The following is a 14,230-nucleotide window of genomic DNA, read 5'->3' as shown; positions in this document are numbered from 1 at the left end:
TTTTACTCTTTTTTTCAAGGCCTAGTACAGTCCTTGGTACATAGAAGGAACCCAATAAATATTTGTTGAATATGTGAACCAAAGTGTTAATTGTTCATATGTTGACTAAAAGTGCCCATATTAGAACTATTAAAACTTTTTGTATAACCAACTTGCCACCACCTGAGGTATGTACATTTTAACAGAAGATCCCCGAAGGATCCTGAATCTAACTTTTATAGAGAAAAGTATAGTGTGCTTAGGGAAAAAGAACCCATTTCAGTTTGAGGTATTAACATATAACAATTCGGAAGGAGGGTTATGGGTGGCCACTTTAAATACTTTTAAAAAGTATTATATTTTAATAAATAATGTAAAATATAAAGAAATACGGGAAGTTTGAGCACTGAACAGGTGAAATGAAGTTCAAAGGGTACAAACTTTCAGTTATAAGATGGATAAGGTCTGAGGATCTAACATTTAACATGATGACTGTCGTTGATAACACTGTATTGCATAACTGAAATTGCTAAGAGTAGAACTTTAAATGTTCGCACGCCAAAAAGTTTTAAAAATTAGAATGAGGCTCATTGTTCAAAAGAAAAGGATAAGAATGAAATGTAAAGAGAACTAAGTCTACGCATTTTCTTAATTAATGTGTTAGGTAAAAGTGAAAGAAAAGTAAATGTTACTATTTTTAATAAACTAAAAAAATCTTTAAATTTATTTTTGGAAGAGGGTTGGGGAACAACAGAACAATCCAAGAGGTGGGTAAATTCTCTATAAGTGAATGTTTTATAAAACATCAGTTTCAGAAGTTGAATTGTCCACCTAAGTCCTTGTAGTAGGTAGCAGGAAAAGACTTGCTTGTTTGTTTTCTGGTGTGTGTGTGTGTGTGTGTGTGTGTGTGTGTGTGTGTGTGTGTGTGTGTGTGTGTGTGTGTGTGTGTGTTAGCATGTCTTACAAACTTTAAAACTCAAAGCTGAGTTTCTGTGTAAGTCTTTTTAATTAAAGATTTTGCTTATTAAGAAGTAAATTTGAAGTTTATGTTTTATGTTTCTTCTTTGATCATTAGGTAAGTATAGACAATATTGAAATCATATATTCCAAATTTTAAGTACATAATGTGTAGGGAAGATTCCTTCTGTGTTAATACTAACTTGATTAAAACATATATTTGTAATAGAAAGCTAGCCTTCTCCCTTGACTCTTTGCCTTCACTTCTATAGTTAAAAATAAATAAAGAGGTAGAAAATAGTTATTTTAAAAAGACTTTTCTTTTATAAGTACTTAAGCCTACTTGATTTTCTTAAGTCCTGAGAACACTCAATAAGTAGTAAAATAACTTGTTTGTGATTGGGTTTATTTGCATGTATATGGAATTGATATTGAAAAGTCAAACACCGTTAAATGTGTTTTCCTGAAATATTTTTTTAAACAGCTAATACACAGTTCCTGCCGAATGCTTCACTTTTTCACTAGAAGTAAACGATTTTTAGCTGCCAGTTTGTTCACTTTCACAACCCAGCATGTTTCCTTGAGATTGACCTGGGTTTTACAGAATCTGGTTGAGGTAAGAAGTATGTGTGTGTGTGTGTGTTTGTGTGTGTGTGTGGTGTGCGCACGTGCATGTGTATGCTTGCGTTTTTGCGTGCACACGCATGTAGAAACTATGGGTAAGATTCGAGGAATAAGGATAGTAATTTGACTTTTTGAAGGTATTGGGATAGAAGACAGTGACTCTTTACTCAGTTCATTTTTTTAATCCTTAATTGTGAGTCATAGCACATATAGAAAAGTGAATAAAACAAAAATGTCCCACTCAATGTTACACAGACATCTGTGTAACATTACTTGAATGAAGAACAAGATACTGTGATACTGTATGTCACATTTTCTTTCTACTTTGACAATTTATATATTTATTCCTCAACACTGTAGTTTTGCTGGAATATTTTTGAACTTTGTATAAATGGAATCATACAGTGTTTATTCTTTGGTATTTAACTCATCTTAATATTATATATATGAAATATATGTATGTTATGTGTAAATTAATTTCCTTATATTTTCATTACTATTTAAATGTTCAATGTATGATTTTACCATAGTTTATCCATTTATCCATGTACATTTGAATTACTTCTAGTTTGGGACAATACATTCTTCTTACATGCGCATGGAACATTCTTTGAGATAAACCATATGCTACACCATAATACCAGCCTTGATGAATGTAGAAAGACTGAATCATACAAAGTATTTCTCTGTTCACAATAGAATGAAATTAGAAGTAACAGAAAGAAATTTGGAGAGTTCAAAAACATATGGAAATCAAACAATGTAATTTTAAATTGCCAATGTGTAAAAGAAGAAATCTCAAGGTAGAAAATACCTTGAGATGAATAAAAATGAAAACTAAACGTACCAAAATATGATGCAGCTAACAGTGTTTAGGGAAATTTATGAAAAGATTATATTACATAAGGAGACCATATTTAAAAAAGAATCTAGAATCTAGAAAAAGAATCTAGACACTAGAAAAAAGAGGAGCAAGCTAAACCCAAAGCAAGCAGTAAAGTATAAATTAGAGTGAAAATTAATGAAATAGAGAATAGAAAAACAGTTGAAAAAATCAACAAAATCAGAAGTTGGTATAAAAAGATTAGTTTAACTGACAAAGAAAAAAAGAGATAACCCAAATAACTAAAATTATTAATGAGAGCGAGAACATTAATTTCAGCCTCACAGAAATAAAAAGCATAATTATGCAATAATATGAACAAGTGTATACCAACAAATTAGATAACTTAGATAAAATGGAAAGTTTCCTAGAATAAATCTTTTGTCTATTAAAAATTAGTAGATTTTAATTTTTAGAGCACTTTTAGGTTTACAGAAACATTGAGCAGAAAGTACATAGAGGTCCCATCTACCAGCAATTTCTCTTGCATTAATGTGGTACATTTGTTCCAGCTGATGAACCAAGATTGACACATTATTGTTAAGTGTTATTAATGTAAGGTATCTACCATTGCAATATCATACACAAAGTTTCACTGCCCTAAAATTTCTCTGTGTTTTACTTATTCATCTCTATCTCCTCACTTCTGAACCTCTGGTAACAACTGATGTGTTTCTGTTTCTATACTTTTGCCTTTTCCAGAATGTCATATTGTTGGAATCATATAGTATATACCCTTTTAAGATTGGTTTCTTTCACTTGGCAATATGCATTAAAGATTTCTCAGTGTCTTTTTGTGGCTTAATAGCTCATTCCTTCTTATCACCGATTAATATTTCATTGTCTGAATGTGTCACAGTTTGTTTATCAGGTCACCTATTGAAGGATATATTTTGCTCCCCACTTTTGGCAATTATGGATAAAGCTGCTGTAAACATTTGTGTGCAGGTTTTGTTTATATGAACATAAATTTTCAACTCATTTGGGCAAATAACTAGGTATACAATTGCTGGATCATATGGTAAGATTATTTTTAGGTTTGTAAGAAATTGCTAGACTATCTTCCAAAGTAGCTGTACCATTTTGCATTCCTACTGACAATGAATGAGAGTTCCTGTTGCTCCACCTCCTCGCTAACATGTGATGTCAGTGTTTTGGATTTTAGTCATTCTGAAGTAGTATCTCACTGGTTTAATTTGTAATTAATTCCCTAATAACATATGATGTAGAAATATGACTTTACTTTTACGTCTTTTCTTTGCATTGAAAAAGACCTCCATATTGACTAGAAGGGATGACAAAAAACATCCTTTTCTCATTCCTTATCTTGGAACAAAAGCTTTTAACATTTCACAAGTTAGTATGAATTTATAGGTTTTCTTCAGATAGTCTTTATCAAATTAAGGAAATTGTCTACTTTTCCTAGTTTTCTAAGACTTTTTATTATGAGTGAGTGCTGAATTTATCAAATACATTTTCTGCACCTCTTGTCTAGGTGTGGCACTATGTGGGGTTTGTAGGGCATCTTGAATTCATTGCTTGATATCTTTTGTTGATTTTGAAAATTTCTCATTTTCTTCAAATGTGATTTCTCTTCCATTCTCCTTATCATCTTTTCTTCTGAAAATCTAATTACATGTTTATTAGACCTTCTCACTAAATATCTTTTTTCTTTCACTATATTTTATATATGTTCCATTCTTTTGTCTCTATGTATTTATTCTGGGTTTTTTCTTCTAACCTATCTTCCAACTCTATTATTTTGTCTTCAGTTGTTTCTAATGTGTTGTCAAAACTCATCTATTAACTTTAATTTTTTAGTTTCTAGAATATTTTTTCATATAATTTTCATGGTATTTTAAGCCAGGACTATTAATTCCAGTATCTGTAGCCTTCATGGACTGTCTGTTTCTCTTTTTGTTTTCATGTTCTCTTATTTCCCCATATGCCTGGTTACTTAATTGGTTTTTAACTTTTTAAAACCAATATATTGAGGTGTGATTAATATACAAAAAGCTGTGTATGTCTAATGTATACAACTTGACAAGTTTGGTGCACCTGGTATGTATGTATGTATGTATTTATGTATGTATGTATGTATATCTGAGCTAGACATTGTAGTTGCAAAATCATGTGTAGAAATTGTCAGTGCTTTAAAATGCTGTCTTGCTCTGGATAGGATTTGTGTTTGTTTCTTCTCTTCTTCTAGGCTCCAGAATTAATCTTGATCCACTTTAACAATTGAGATGATTCAAAACTGAGTTGTAGTTCCCGTGAGAGCCTGTTCTTCTCGTTTACCCTTACTCCTAAAATAGAGCCACTTGGAGTCTTAACCCAATGCAAAGAGGATTGAACTTGGTCCTTCTACTTTAGGAAGCCCTGTTAGCTACCCTGTGTCCTCCTAGCTTTACAAGGGCCTACTGTTTATCAGAGGGCCTGGCTCTCAAATATTTTTGAATGAACAAATAGTACAAAAAGTACCAGCCAGGCATTGCACTACTCACTGAAGTACAAGATTAATTAATCTTTGTCTAATCTGGAACAAATTTTAGAGTCACAGTTTCTAAATTTAAGAAGAGTTTGAAAATAATAATATAACTTTAAGCACTCCATATTTAAGTGGTACAACACTTGAATGGAATCTTTAAAATACTTCTTATAAATAATGTACAAATAACCTCTTTTTTTGGAACTCATGCCATTCATTTTCATTTTATTGATTCTACTGTTAAAATATAATGCATCCTTAGATGTCTTCATTTGTTAATCTTTTTTTTTTTTTTTTTTACCTCAGTTATGTATTTACCAAGCATTTTTTAACATCTGCTATATACCAGGAACCCCCTTAGGTGTGGGTGTTATAAATATGAATGTCTTTCGGGATCTTAGGGCTTAGTAGGGAAGTAATGATGCTATGAAATAATGGCTATAACAAAGATACCCATAGGATGCTGGTTTGGACAAAGCCAGGAAATGTTAGGCTTGAAGAACAGATAAGAGGTCATAAAGTATGATTTGGAGAATTACTTTCCAGTATGTTAATAATATCCTAACAAGCATTTCAGTATATTAGCTAGTTTAAAGCGATTTTGATCTTTTATTTCCTTTGGCATGCTTTACACTAAGGATTGGTAAATTTTTTTCTATAAATGCCAGGTTTTTAGGCTTCAAAAGCCATAAGATTTCTATCACAACTATTCCATTAGCATGAAAGCAGCCATAGATAATACATAAACAAATGAGCATGGCTGTGTTCCACTAAAATTTTATTTATAGACACTGAAATCTGAATTGCATATACTTTTCATGTGTCACAAAATATTCCTGTTCTTGTTCTTTTTAAGGCATAAAACATTTTAAAACTATTCTTAACTTTCTGTACAGAAAGAAGCAAAGGGCTGGATTTGACCTGCAGGCCATAATGTGCCTACCTGTTTTAGGCTGTTTATATTAGACATATTTGTATGTCTAAACTAAAAACTGTATATACTTTGTTTTTCATCACAAAAATAACACATGCTTGTCCTACAACTAAAACATTTCATACCCTATAGTAATTGCTTAGGGGTGTATTTCATAAATTGTTTCCATGTGTACATTAATTTTGATCATAAATGGAATTATACTGTATTTACTGGCTAGCACTTAATCCTGCCCTTAATAATTTAGCCTTTTAAATTGGTTTTGTGTTGTGTTTTCAAGGTACAAAAGGCAATTGAAGAAGAGAATTGCTGCTTTGGGACTCTTGATACTTGGTTGTTACATAAACTCACAAAAGGTAAAGATGATCTGATGGATCTATTTTAAGTAACTGAAGTTTAACTAATAGAAATGACTTACATAGAAGTTACTTTTTTGTTTCTTTCCATAATCCTGGACATATTGCCCTTTGGTACCCTAGTTACTATAAAGTTAGATTAATTTCATATTTGTTGGAAGAGGAGGGTGATTTTTAGATTGTGATGAAACCTCAAATGTAAGATTAAGGCACCGTCTTAATTTAAGACTACTAAAATTTGAGTTCGATACCAAATCTCCCTCCCACTTTGCAACCGGGTATAACTATAGGCGATCACATTGCATCTCTGAACCACTTTTTTCATTTTTAAAATGAGGATTATGGCGTAACAGTGTGTATGTATGAAAGTGCTTTAGTAAATTATAAAAGTTCATAAAGGTTAAGTGGGAAATTGCTTTGGAGACTTTATGCATTTTGGAATGAATATACATTTTGGAATGAATTCACAGACAAAAAAAAGGTCTACATTATAAACTAGGGGTAGGTGTTAATTTATACTACCTGATAATAAGTAGATTATTTCCAATGTAAATTTAGGTTCTGAATTTGCCACGGATTTTTCGAATGCCAGTACAACTGGACTTTTTGACCCATATGAGGTAAAGTATTTTTTTCCTTCTTTTTGAATCATCAATATTTAGGTAATTTGATTGGGATTCTGATGACATATTTTTATGCTCAGATGTGTTGGAGTGGGCTCATTACCTCTCTGCTTTCAATACCACTCTCTATCCTGCCTCCCGTGAAGGATACAAGGTAATAATGAACATTGGACATAGAAACCAGCAAAATTGTCTCTGAATTCATTTTGTTCTGTGGGGAAAAGCATTTTATTACATGTTTGAGATACCTTTATGAAAATACATTATATAACATTTTGGCCTTTGCTAAAAAAAAATTTGCTGAATTTTATAATTAATATTTCTATAGCTATAACTTACTTGTAAATCAATTTTATTTGAAGCTACAATTTTGGATCAGTGAATGAAGAGCTGTTTGGTGTGCCTATACCAATAATGGCCTTGGTGAGTAGAAAATTTGAGAGTTTCTCCTTGTATAGTATAAAGTAAATGAATGTATATAAATAGTTGGAGTTAGATATGAGACACAAAACATCCATGCAGAATAAAATTGAAGTATCTTTTTTCTTTTTAAGTTAAAGCACCCTGGATATAATAAGAAGTATTCTCTACATTTTGGAAAGGGGAGTGCTGAACTATTCTTTCGCAGAAGCACTTGATAACCTTTGTTTTTTAGAAAACTGTGTTAAATTTATTTTAAATATTGTATCCTTAGTATGTTTGCTTATATTTGATACTATGAGTTAAAAAATAATAATAGGGCCAGTGCTTAGTTTAGATTCAATACCGTGTAACCATAAACAGTATAATAGGGCAATTAAAGAAGAAAATTGTATTTACATTTTATAAATCCTTAGCCAGCATCTACTTGTAGGAAGAGTGAAAAATCAGCTGTTCCTGGTTTTTAAAGGTTCTTTCTTACTTATACTCTTTCTCTTTCATGAGATAAGAGAGTGAGAACTTGGAGAATCCCAGTGATTTACCTATAACTGCATAAGCAGTGTGTATAGCTAGACCAATCTGTCCCTAGATGGACAGTTGCCACGTAAGTGGGAGAAGAAGGAAAGGGAAGGGGAATTTAACTTCTAAGTTACAAATTTCTGGTCATTTAGAGAGGATCAGTCTTATTCAATCTAAAGGTAGACTCAGGTTTAGATTAAGATATGGCTGGAAGAATTATAGATTAGTGAGAAAGTGTTCTTCAGATAAGTTTTGGTCCTTACGATATTGTTGTATGTCTATCTAGATTTAACTATATTAACAAAATGTTATAATTTTTCTTTTAACAAAAATGTGTGATTGGGAGATGTATGGTTTTAAATTACACCTATCATTCCTATTAAAAGAGAAATTTGTGAGGTCAGTTATTTTACTACTGAATGAAACCACTTGTAAGATGTAAACAAAAAATCTTGGGGTATTTTTCTGCACAATTTTTATTCTGACCTTTATTTCTAAGATTAATCCATGATACTTAAAACTCATGAAGTAGGCAGCCCACTAAAAATCCCTGAAGCACATTAGTCCTAGAGAGACTTTTATTCTATATTTGTTACTTTCTGTTCTCTCCTGAGATTTTTTTTTTAAGTAAAAGGGAAAGAGAGAAGAAAATGTTGAACCATCAGAATATATTAAGTGAACAGTGGGCTACAGTGAAATGGGCCACTTCCAAGGGCCCAAAGGTCTTATATTTGAACCTTTTCGGCAGGTCGCCGACCAGCAATCAGCCATGTTTGGAGAGTGCTGCTTCCAGACAGGAGATGTGAAATTAACAATGGGAACAGGGACATTTTTGGATATTAATACTGGAAATAACCCTCAACAGAGTGTTGGAGGTAAATAGTTAGAATGTATCTCTTTATTAATGAAATATCACCTTTTGCATATTTAAATTTCATGATACTATTTTCCCATTTTATATTAAGGGATATTCTCTAACGTATTTTTTAAATTTATTTATTTAAATTAGTTTTAAATATACAGTACATTAATTAGACATCTATATGGTTCATAAAACGAGCCCCACAATTGCTCCCTCCCTCCCCTGGTCCTGCACCTAGCCATCATATTAATGCTAACTGCATTTTTTATTATCATTCTTAGAGACAGTTAATCCCATTTCCCTTTTATCTTTAAATTAAAATCGTAAAAAATAAGAAATGTTATAGAAAAATTTAGAAGGATTGGGATATTTTGGTTAGCTTTCCAAAACTGTACCTATAATACATTATGTGTTAAAACATCTTTCTAGGCCTCTACAATTTCTTTCATTTGTTAGAAATTATTCTTCCTTTTGTGAATTTTTTTGAGGTGATAGTTTCAACTAGTGATCCATTCATATTTAGTGTGTAATGACAATTGCTAAGAATTTGTTCTCTCTAATGGGGAAAATCCTGGGACATACAAACCAAGATATCTAGATTGTATAATTAATTACACCTAGGATGACAGGGGGCTCTTAGTCTGGCCTCTGTTCCCCAACCATGGCTTCTAAGGTGGATTTGAAAACCTTTTTATTACTGTCCATCCTCACTAACTGGGAAAATGGAAGCTGGAAAATGTTTATTACTGTGGTAGGTCATTTTTATTTAAGAGCTTTGTTTAGAAATCACAGATAAATGCAGGTGATAAGCTTTCAAGTAAACCAATGTTATAATAGCCTTTTATTTCTCAATGAAAATATTGTCTCTGTGTTTTTAGAGACATAGATGCCTATAGCTAATAAAAACTAATATTTATGTTCATATTAGATGCCAGGCACTATGCTAAGTTCTTTTTATGTGTTAACTCAGTTTATTCTCACAATAGTTCTCTGAGGTAGACCATTTTACAGTCAAGGAAACTGAGGCTAGGATGTTAGAAACTGGTAAGACCACAGCTAATAAATGAAAGAATACTGGGATTTGACCCTAGGCATTCTTACTTAAGAATCACTTTGCTATTTTTTCATTTACTCAAGTCGTTTTATTATAGATGTCTCTGCAATGAATCTTCTGTTTATTATATGACTTACGTTGTTTGTTTTAAAGGCTTTTATCCATTAATTGGGTGGAAGATTGGGCAAGAGGTTGTATGCTTAGCTGAAGGCAATGCAGGAGATACTGGTACTGCCATAAAATGGGCTCAACAATTAGGTAAGTCACCTTTTATACAGATCTCATAGGCCAGACTTAAATAATTCAAGAATGCCACAGGACTGCAGATCAGTAGGGAATGAATGGATTGTTTAAATGAAACATAAAATAAAGTGACATGTGCTAGAAGAAAATATAGGATATTATTTTTATGATATTGGGATGGTAAAGGCTAAGAGTTAAGGATACCATAAAGAATAATAGATTTAAGTATATAAAATATTAGAATGCATAGGAAGAGAGATGCCATAAGTAAGGTTAAAAGACACATTGGTGAGAACAATTTGTAACATGTCAGAAAAACTAAAGATGACAAAAAATGAACAGAGGACAGAAGTATAGGTAGTTCATAAATCAATAACTATCTTAAAATGATGTTCAAATTCAGTTATCAAAGAAATACACATTTAAAAAATTATGTCACCTGTCATTGTCAGAGATTAATTAGTTCAATATGCTTGATATGGTGGGAATGTAGAGAAAAAATGTTACTCTTTTCTATTGGGTTGGCTGTTAGTATGGCCTTTCTGGAGGACAGTCAGGCAATATGTATCATTTTATAGAGTGCATACCCTTTGCCCATAGTTATATTTCTTGTTTCCTAAGAAAATAATTAGGTACGCACAATGTGTAAATACATGGGTATTTAATACAGAAGTTGGAAATAAGTTCCTATCTAATAATAAAGCATTAAGTAAGTAAATGTCAGTATATCCATTTAATAGAACATTGTACAGTCACAAATAACAGTGCAATTGCATATTTTATTGACATGGAATATTGTCTTATGTATTAAGGACAGGATGAAACAGTTCCCTGTGTAAATATTTTTTGCTTTTTTATAAAATAGCTTTATTGAGATATAATCCACATACTATATAATTCACCTATTTAAAATGTGCAGTCACTTTTTTAAGTGTTTTCACAGGGTTGTGCAACCATTGCCACAATGTCATTTTAGAACATTTTTGTTTCCCCTGAAAGAAACCCCCATATCCGTTGGTAGTGACTCCCTATTCCATCCCCAGCCCTAAGCTACCAGTAGTCAATTTACTTTCTGTCTCTATGGATTTGCCTGTTCTGGACATATCATATGGTTGGAATCATATAATATATAGTTTTTTATAACTGGCTTCTTTCACTCAGCATAATCTTTTCAAGGTTTGCCTATGTTGTATGTGTTAGTACTTCATTTCTTTTTATTGCTAAATAATATTTCATTATATGGATAAACTACAATTTATTTATTCATTCTTCAGTTGGACATTTGGGTTGTTTCCTTCTTTTGGCTACTGTGAGTAATGAACAGCCTATATATTATATGACCATATTTTATGTATAAAGTATGAAATATTATATACTATTAAATTATGGAGTAGGTTCTGGCTTTCTACTTGCTGATTTGAACTCAGCTGATATGTTTTCAAAATAAAGATAGTTCTGTTGGCAGAAATCATATGCTCTAAGAGGAAAATACCAATCCACGTCTTCCTTTTTCTCTCTTTGTCTATAAGCCTTCACCTGCATGATAAACATAAGATTAGTTATTAACAAAAAAATGTTTATTTCAAAACGTTTTATCACTTAAAAGACTCTTCTCCTTAAATGTACTTTTTGAAAAATTTTTTTGGACATATATTTTTAGATAACTCCAGATTATCAGAAATAGAAACTATAGGTGATATATTTCTTCTTGCTTAGTTATACCTTTCATTAATTTTATACCTTCCTAGAAAATGCAAAGAAAAATAATAATGTAATATTCATCATTAAGAAAAAATCATCCCTGAGTTGCATAAGACATTATGTGCATATGTCAGTGAGAATCATTTTTAACTATCCAGCTGGGTTGAATCTCATCTATTGTGATTCTCGAGTGACGAAAACTCTTTCCTGGGAGATGCAGCTAAAAGGCCTAGAAAAGTGATGTGATTTTCAGTAGAGGCACAAGCCTCTCCTCAAGGCCAGTCCCATCTCTGGAGGAAAACTGAACTGTTGATCTAACTGGAGGGAGAAATAATTCAGAGGTTAATTATTTGATTTAAAATTTCGATGATTGGTATAGCTAAACATTACTAGTATATATCTGTCTGAAATTTATATAAAAAGTCTATATTTATTTGAATATATATCTTTCTATTCTGAGAATTTACTTTAATAGGTGTACTGAAAACAATAACAACATTATATTCAGGAAGAATACAGTATAATGAGCCTTGGTAACCCTGTCATTTCCTTGAAGATATGTGACCTGAGCCTTTATATCTTCTGTATGTGACATGCTGCACTCTGAATGGTGGCTTCCTCCCACATCTTTACTGGGTTTTACAACTCTGACTCAGGCACGCAAGTGTTTTAAACCAGTTTCATCTTGATTTTTAAATTTGTTTTCTTAATCTTTTTCACGTAGGCCAGTTCTGTCTCACTGCAACATTTTGGGTCCCTACACGATCATCTCTTTTCTTTTTAATTTGGTCCATTTCTGTTCCCTTTTACTCTTTGTTCTATTTTGTTATCTGAGTCTTATAAATACTTGTATGTCTTCCAGCTTTTACTCAAGTAATTGAGTAAACGCTTTTACTCAAGTTAACAAAGTTAACAAGTAATTGAGTGCTTAGTGTGTGCCTGGAGCTGTATCTGCTAGGAGGACACAAGAGAGTAAGACAGATACTCCCTGCCCTTGTGGAGGTTACCGTCAAGCAGGAAAGACATATAGTAAATGAACGTTTGGAAAAAAACCACTCATGTTAAGCACCAGGAAATACAAGTAGTTGTAGGATTAGTGATCTCTTTCTAAAAAGAGGGTTTTGTCTAACTGACAGAGAGGAGAGACCTAATCTTTCTCATACTTTGAGAAACCCTAGAGCCAAGGGCGTTCACTCCATTAACTTTGACTGTCTGCCAGCCCCATAAGCCTGACCTGAAAGAGAACACAAAGTATTTAAGAGCATATAGCACCAGGAAAGAGGGTGACCAAGTTCAATTAAGTATAGCAGGCGGCTCCAACAGAGACAGGTGTAATGGAATAAACAGAAGATTATAATAACACCAACAGAAGTGAAACATAATGGAATAAAAGAAAATATTGCAAAGAAATGTTTGAAAAACATAAGAATTTCAAAGAACAAAAACCGTAATATATAAAACGTAAAAAACATAAAATTGACTGCTGAAAACCTAAGTAGGGATTAGAATTTAAAAGGAAAAAAAAGAAAAAAGAAAAGAAAACTAAAAGGTAAAAGTTATAGAAAAAGATCAGAGAAAAAATCTGTAAATAATAGTTTCTTTTCTAGAATATGAAAATGTAACTATGGAAATGGAATTAAATGAATGTAAAAGTTAAAGATAATTGAAAATAAACTTCTCAGACCTGAATTTCAAGATAGGAAGAACAGTTTATTTATAAAGAAAAAACATACTGACATGGAAGTTAGTTATAAAATTTGTAAAGTGGAACAACAGCTACACATTCCAGAGAAAAAAGAATGATGAATCAATATTCCAGCACCTGGCAAAGATATCATTCTCATTAAGTACAAAAGAGACATTTCTTGGCCATGCAGTATATACTTTCTGAGGAAATTATCCGAAAAGATACTCTAGCCAAAAGGAAATAGGACAAAGATCCCAACATGGAGAAAGGAAAGTGTACAAATGAGGTATTTTTCAAATAAAAATTTGGTTTTTCTCCTGGTAGCAGGCCAAACTTCTCTTTGTTTTGTTTTATTTGAACTACTCTTAAACCAGCCAATTTAAAGTTGTTTTTTTTTTTTTCATTAAAATCATTGGGGTGACATTGGTTAATAAAATCAAGTAGATTTTAAGTTTATAATTTTATAATACATCATTTGTATATTGCATTGTGTGTTCACTACCCAAAGTTAAATTTCTTTCCATTACCAAATAACAGTTTTTTTTCTTCTTCTTCACAGCTGCATAGTACCCCATTATGTGTATATATACAGGTTAGCCAGCCTATAGCCTATATTTGGGCATTTGAGTAGTTTCCAATATTTTGAAAATACAAACAATGCTGCAATGAATTACCTTGTACATATGCGTTTTTATGTTTCTGGAGGTGTGTCTTAAGAATACATTCCCAGAAATGAGATTGCTGTGTCAGAGGATTAATGCATTGTGGTTTTGTTAGATGTTCCGAAATTCTCCACTGTAGTTATGGTTTTCTTTTGCATTTACCCCAAAAGTGTATAAGACAATTTCTTCATAGCCTTTTTTCTCATGATGTCTTTCCCATAAGCAAATTATCTGCTTA

At 31.9% G+C, this 14,230-nt stretch overlaps 1 protein-coding gene across 4 annotated transcripts in view; it reads left to right on the top strand.

Moving 5' to 3' along the window:
* Positions 1–14,230, top strand: part of GK5 (glycerol kinase 5) — a 64,692-nt gene that overhangs the window by 29,259 nt on the left and 21,203 nt on the right. For all 4 annotated transcript variants that reach the window (XM_016129577.2, XM_016129579.2, XM_016129578.2 and 1 more), the window contains 7 exons: positions 1,421–1,552; positions 6,146–6,221; positions 6,780–6,841; positions 6,925–6,998; positions 7,207–7,267; positions 8,532–8,658; positions 9,853–9,957. In XM_016129577.2, the coding sequence (XP_015985063.1) occupies positions 1,421–1,552; positions 6,146–6,221; positions 6,780–6,841; positions 6,925–6,998; positions 7,207–7,267; positions 8,532–8,658; positions 9,853–9,957 (637 nt within the window). The remainder of the gene's footprint in view (positions 1–1,420; positions 1,553–6,145; positions 6,222–6,779; positions 6,842–6,924; positions 6,999–7,206; positions 7,268–8,531; positions 8,659–9,852; positions 9,958–14,230) is intronic.

The sequence above is a fragment of the Rousettus aegyptiacus genome, unplaced genomic scaffold, assembly GCF_014176215.1.
Source record: "Rousettus aegyptiacus isolate mRouAeg1 unplaced genomic scaffold, mRouAeg1.p scaffold_m13_p_4, whole genome shotgun sequence".
Lineage (NCBI taxonomy): Eukaryota > Metazoa > Chordata > Mammalia > Chiroptera > Pteropodidae > Rousettus > Rousettus aegyptiacus.
Note: the sequence above shows the minus strand (reverse complement) of the source record. Positions and strands in the feature narration are given on the sequence as shown.